At 33.1% G+C, this 6,484-nt stretch overlaps 2 protein-coding genes across 2 annotated transcripts in view; both read left to right on the top strand.

Annotated features, from left to right (window-relative positions):
- Nucleotides 1-338, top strand: part of LOC110017849 (katanin p60 ATPase-containing subunit A1-like) — a 3,573-nt gene extending 3,235 nt beyond the window's left edge. The window contains exon 4 of the mRNA XM_020714988.1: nt 309-338. Coding sequence (XP_020570647.1) covers nt 309-338 — 30 coding nt within the window. The remainder of the gene's footprint in view (nt 1-308) is intronic.
- Nucleotides 339-1,348: 1,010 nt separating this feature from the next.
- LOC110017842 (vacuolar protein sorting-associated protein 54, chloroplastic-like) lies at nt 1,349-6,284 on the top strand. The gene is made up of 8 exons (XM_020714975.1): nt 1,349-1,387; nt 1,548-1,798; nt 4,871-5,042; nt 5,136-5,219; nt 5,379-5,514; nt 5,611-5,740; nt 6,036-6,189; nt 6,243-6,284. Exons 1-8 carry the CDS (start codon nt 1,349-1,351, stop codon nt 6,282-6,284), a joined length of 1,008 nt encoding a protein of 335 aa, XP_020570634.1.
- Nucleotides 6,285-6,484: the final 200 nt, after the last annotated feature.

The following is a 6,484-nucleotide window of genomic DNA, read 5'->3' as shown; positions in this document are numbered from 1 at the left end:
TCCTTCATTGAACTTTCAATTTATTTTTTATTTTTTATACGAGGAACAGGACTGCAATAAAACTTGCAATTATGAGTCGCTATTTAGAGAGAACTCTGTACTCTTGCCCGTATTCGTTGTTGTCATCAGAACACAGTTTTGCCTGTTTCTGAGTATTACAATATCTATTCAACATAAATGACATGAGGCTGTTTAATGTTTCTTTCGTTTTTTTTATTCTATGATCGATTTATTCTGCATGAACTAGGTTTTTGTTAGTGTCAGTTGTGTTTTATTTTTTTTTTAAACGGTTTGATTTTGTCTTTCAGTTGTTTGGTAGGATGGCCAGTCTCCATTGATCTGAATAATGATTGGTAATTTTGGCTATTTTTTACAATTTCATCTATTGGGGCATTTTAATTTCATGCCAGCTCAGTCCTTAAGAATTTAAGATATGTAATACTCACAAAATACATTTTTTTGGTTGGTTTGTTTCACCCTTTTTATGTTTACTGTTCTAAAAGTTCAGGCTTCTTTTTTACTAGTTATTTATTTGCTTTCTATAGATTTCTAAGGCTTTGATAAATCATCATTGTTAAGCTAGTTCTTAATTTTCTAAATGTTCCATTATGACCATTTGATTTCATTATTTTTTTCATTTATTTAATAGCTGTAATGTCATTTATCATTATTAGTGAATACAGGCTCATTTGATGCGAGCTGCAGAAGTTAAAAATGCCATCGAGCTTATGATGGGTAATCTTGAAAGTTATGCTAGTGATTCTGTGACAGCAATTGTCATCGACGGTTCATCAGCTGTTCATGTTGCCACTGAAAATGAGAATCATTTTCTTTCACAGTTTCAGCATTTTCTTCCAAAGAATGCTCAAAGAAATATATTGTTTCAAGCAAAACTGAATGATATTTCTAGCCCGATCACCTCCAAGAATTTTCGGTGAGTTGCTTATTTAGTGGTTGCAGTGTTTTGAAATTTTATAGCATCATTTGAAATTTACTTATGAAAATGCCACTATTCTCCAAAAATATGCATCAATGCTAAAAATAGCAGCCTTTCTATAATAAGATGAAGAGCACATCTTGAAGTTTTTTTTTTCTGACATAATTGTTATGGAAACTCAACTTTAAAAGGTGTTGCTTATATGTGAGTGAAATGATTCAACACAAAATTTTATTGTTGGCATTCCCTTAAATCTCCTTAACATGAGTTACTTTTGCTCTCATATTTCTAATGCTATTTTATTATTAATTATTGGGGCATTTTAATTTCATGCCAGCTCAGTCCTTAAGAATTTAAGATATGTAATACTCACAAAATACATTTTTTTGGTTGGTTTGTTTCACCCTTTTTATGTTTACTGTTCTAAAAGTTCAGGCTTCTTTTTTACTAGTTATTTATTTGCTTTCTATAGATTTCTAAGGCTTTGATAAATCATCATTGTTAAGCTAGTTCTTAATTTTCTAAATGTTCCATTATGACCATTTGATTTCATTATTTTTTTCATTTATTTAATAGCTGTAATGTCATTTATCATTATTAGTGAATACAGGCTCATTTGATGCGAGCTGCAGAAGTTAAAAATGCCATCGAGCTTATGATGGGTAATCTTGAAAGTTATGCTAGTGATTCTGTGACAGCAATTGTCATCGACGGTTCATCAGCTGTTCATGTTGCCACTGAAAATGAGAATCATTTTCTTTCACAGTTTAAGCATTTTCTTCCAAAGAATGCTCAAAGAAATATATTGTTTCAAGCAAAACTGAATGATATTTCTAGCCCGATCACCTCCAAGAATTTTCGGTGAGTTGCTTATTTAGTGGTTGCAGTGTTTTGAAATTTTATAGCATCATTTGAAATTTACTTATGAAAATGCCACTATTCTCCAAAAATATGCATCAATGCTAAAAATAGCAGCCTTTCTATAATAAGATGAAGAGCACATCTTGAAGTTTTTTTTTTCTGACATAATTGTTATGGAAACTCAACTTTAAAAGGTGTTGCTTATATGTGAGTGAAATGATTCAACACAAAATTTTATTGTTGGCATTCCCTTAAATCTCCTTAACTTGAGTTACTTCAGTTGCTCTCATATTTCTAATGCTATTTTATTATTAATTTATGGTGTTAAATTTTGATTAATAAGCACAAGGATGCAATCCATATTAAGATATTAAGCATTTTACCTCCTTCTGCTCATGCACTGAACCTATGAATTGCTTTTAATTAACTGAATTCATTGAGTTGTTCCTTGATTATTGAGTTTTTTTAAACTCTACTGGTGAAGGCCTTTCTTTTTGAAGATGATCATTCCTAGATCTGTTCTATACAGCAGATGCCTGGGCACTTGTGCTCATCCAAAGTCTGATCCTTATGCTCATTGCTGGAAAACATCCGATCAAATAATCTATTTTAAACGTTTTCATGGTTGGTGATATAATAACTACCTGGAGGTTTTGCTTGAAGGAGATGTGGCGGAAGCAAACAAAATTGAGCTGTTTTTGCATGATTAAACTAAAATTTTAAAGTATGTAATGTAGCCAAGAAGTTCTAGAATGATGGGAAGCAAGTTCCGAGCAAAGCAAGCTTGCAGCATGAGGAAGCTTAGGAATAATTCATTTACTTAAATGTTGAAGAGGTTTCTTAACTTTTTTTTTCTTTATTCACTTTTTTTTTCTTTAAATAGTGTCTTTAAACTTTTAAATTTTTTATCATAAATTTCTTATCACTTTATTTTGTTAAAATTTAGTGTTTTATTTTGTAAGTCTTTGGAATTTGTTTTAGGTTTGTTTGTATAGGTTTTATTTGATTACGATGCTGTGTTCTGGGTTCAAATAATGAATATATGGGGGTAACAGCGCAGAGAGATTTTGTAATCGAGTAATGCTGTATAAAAAATCAAACTAAAATTTAAGATTTAGTATGGGGCGTGACTAAGGACTTTGGTAGGCTTCAGTGTTCTATATTTCATTATTCTCTCTCTCATCAAGATGTGTTCATGGTAAAGAAGGCAAGGATCATAATGACGATTGATTTTATTATTTAATGGTAAACAATTAAGCAATGAATCATAGAAACACATTGTCATTTAGGCTGTGAGGCCTTGATGAAGTTCACAATTGTTTGTATGGTTAGATTGAACAGATCTATTTTTTTTTTTTAATGCATTGAGTTCCCTAGCTTTTTCGAACTTAAATTCATAGGAAATCATAGCTAAAAACCTCAAACTCAGTCTCTAATTTTAAGAACAGAGTATGGATGCAAAGTCAGCTCTCAAGAAATTTACAAGTTTCCATCAGTTTTAGGTGAGAAGCAATTTTGAAGGAATGATAAAACATGGAATATCAATTAAGGTAATCTACAAGTTTAGTTGAAACAAGCAGGCAATCACTAACATATTCAGTCAAAAGGTGATCTACAATGCAAGCTTCAGTCGAAGCCAATTTGATGCCACTTTACACTTGTCCTCGAATCCATGATGTGCATATTAATTATGTTGGAAAAGTTTAGGAAAGGGCGTACCCACCACTTGAAGTTCCTTCGAATACAATTACCACTTGAAGTTCTTTCGCTTCGAATACAATTACCACTTGAATACAATTACCACTTGAAGTTCTTTCGAATACAATTGTCCCTTGAAGTTCCTTCTAATACAATTACCACTTGAAGTTCCTTCAAATACAATTGCTGGATTGGTTTGTGTATGGCTTTAGCCTTTCAAAGAAGCTATTTTTTTGACTTAAAACTGTGTTATTTATATCATAATGAAGGCAAACTTCACTGCTTTGGATCCACCGTTAATATGGGAGAAGCTTCAAGTGTTGACATAGGGGACACATTCATTTGTTTATTTATTTATTTCCCAATTAAGCAGTTCTTAAGAGGAGAAACAATCTTTGTGATCCCAGCAAATTCTCCTTAATCAAAGGCTATAATGAAATGGAGTTTGATTGATCAAACTTCATTGTTGATAAGAAGATTGTAGGTTTTTTGGAGTGTTTGGCAGAAGTGCAAATGTTCTTAGGCTGTATGTCAATCTAAGAAGAGTAAAAACTTTGCAGGTCTCTTTAAATTTTTAAGGCGCTGCAATCGGAGAGAGCATGCTCAAATTCCATTGCTTGTGAATGATGGAGGATTTGGGAGATTTTGAGGCATCTTTTTTTTTTTTCCCTTTGATGGACTGCTAACAAAAAATATTTGGCATCACCCAAGGTTCTTTGGTTGTCATATGCTATTGTCAACTACAAGGTGTTGCTTCTAAGTCTAATCCATATGCAAGGCCAAGCATTATTCGATGAATGCAATTCAATGCATGATTTTAGGGTTATAACAACTTTTTTACAAATGAAACTGTGCAAGAACTTGAGAATGAAACTTTGCAGAACGTTCAGGTTGGAGAAGCATCTGAATATGAATAGTATGTGGAAATGTGGAAAGATAAAGACACTAGAGACTTTTTGGACTGAAATTATATCGCTGCAAACAGAAGAATGTAATCGGTATATGGTTGTTGAGTTTTCAGTAGAATGTAATTTAGTGTATTTAGCTTTTCTTAGAGATCTTAGAATCTATTAAATTTTTTAGCCTCTAGTACATTACAGACAATAACAGTTTCTGTATCTGCAGAAGCTTCATTTGCCCATCTATTGTGTTGAGTTCTTCCTTACATTATGGACAGTTCTTTACCATTGCCTCATTTTTTTTAGTTGAAGTCTATGTACTGGTTACTCATTTGTGCTTGGTAATTTTGTTTCCTAGAAATATGGACTTAGATTCCCAGCTTAGAAAATGGAAAAAATATCTTATATTCTACTTCTGATGCTCAGATTTATTTAAAAACTTTTCGAGCACTCTGATAAGGACAATTAATTTCAGTGCTGATGTATTACGGGAAAACACAGAGGCTGTGTTTGCTGCATGTGATTCAGCTCATGGAAGGTGGGCTAAACTTCTTGGTGTCCGTGCTCTTCTTCACCCAAAGTTAAGGCTTCAAGAGTTCCTAAACATCTATAATATAACACAGGATTTCATCACAGCTACTGAGAAGGTACTTGTTACCTTATTCCACATTTATTAGGATTAAATGTTCTGCTTAGTTGTTTTCCTGTTTGATTTTTATATAATATTCTTTTTTAATTAGATTGGTGGGAGACTAGGATATAGCATCCGTGGAACGCTGCAATCACAGTCAAAGTCATTTGTTGATTTTCAACATGAATCTCGAGTATGTCATGCCTTCAAAAGCTTTTTTCTTAATACCTGTTGCATTCTGATAATTGCCTCTTCTTGCTAATAATGATTAAATTATCTACAAGCTCGTGCTTCTTTTCTTGCAAAATAAGTGTTAGTGTCATTCACTCCAACTTTCAATTTTCTTGTACAGATGACAAAGCTTAAAGCAATTCTTGATCAAGAAACATGGGTGACTGTTGATGTTCCTGAGGAATTTCAGGCAATTGTTGCATCTCTTCATTTTCACGAGGAGTCTTTTCAAAACAGTCATAATGAAGAGCTAACTGGTATGATTGCCTCTTTTTCTCTAGACTGTTTAGGTTGCAATGGGATAAATGACAGCACTTCAGGTGATTCTAAGCAAATCCTCCTTATGTTGTCAGTCAGTTCTAATAAAGAAAACAGACTGGATTCTGCACCAAATCAAAATGCTGATGGTAGCTCTGTTGAAGCTGGAAGAACTACTTCTCAGACTATTGTGTATGGAGGCGTTGGTTATCACATGGTGAACTGGTTAGTCTGTTTCATGATAGATGAAGTTACTTCTCCTTTTCAACTTCAGTGCTACTTTTTTGAGTTCTGGTAGTAAGCCTTCTTGGATAATGTTCTTTAATGCCCTGCTTCATTATGATTAAAAGCAATGTGATTGTTTTGTTTTATTATAGCAGAGCAATGCTTTTGCATGCCTTTGATATATCTATTAAATAATTTTTATTTTTTTCCTATAACTGACAATGATATTGTCACTATCGATGATTTGGTGTTAAGCTTTTGATCGTAGGACTAAAATTTGTTCTAATTCCTGCAGTGGTTTAATACTATTGAAGATGCTGTCCGAGTATGTTGATATTAGTAAATGCTTGCCGGCTTTATCGTCTGAAGTCATCCATCGTGTGGCAGAAATTTTGAAAATGTTCAACACCAGAACTTGCCAGCTTGTTCTTGGTGCCGGTGCTATGCAGGTAAGTTCTTTACTATGAAATTCTTTCTAAAATCATTTCCTCATTTCTCTTAGGGATTGTTTGGTCGGCAACATTGCCCGTGCATTACATTCTAATACAGGGAATTTGTAAATTTAGCTATTTGTTTGGAAGAATTTGAAATTCAATGTAAAATAACAATATATTTGAAATTTATACCTTACATCATTTTGTCTTTATTTTAAATTTATCCGATTTGGCCGGTTTGACAGCTGACCTAGTCATTCTAGGCAAACCACCCACCCACCCCCCCCCCCCCTCTCTTTTATAGTTTTCC

This window comes from Phalaenopsis equestris, unplaced genomic scaffold (genome assembly GCF_001263595.1).
Source record: "Phalaenopsis equestris unplaced genomic scaffold, ASM126359v1 Scaffold000002, whole genome shotgun sequence".
In the NCBI taxonomy this organism is placed as follows: Eukaryota; Viridiplantae; Streptophyta; class Magnoliopsida; order Asparagales; family Orchidaceae; genus Phalaenopsis; species Phalaenopsis equestris.
The sequence above is the reverse complement of the archived record's forward strand: the minus strand, read 5'-3'. Positions and strand labels throughout refer to the sequence as shown.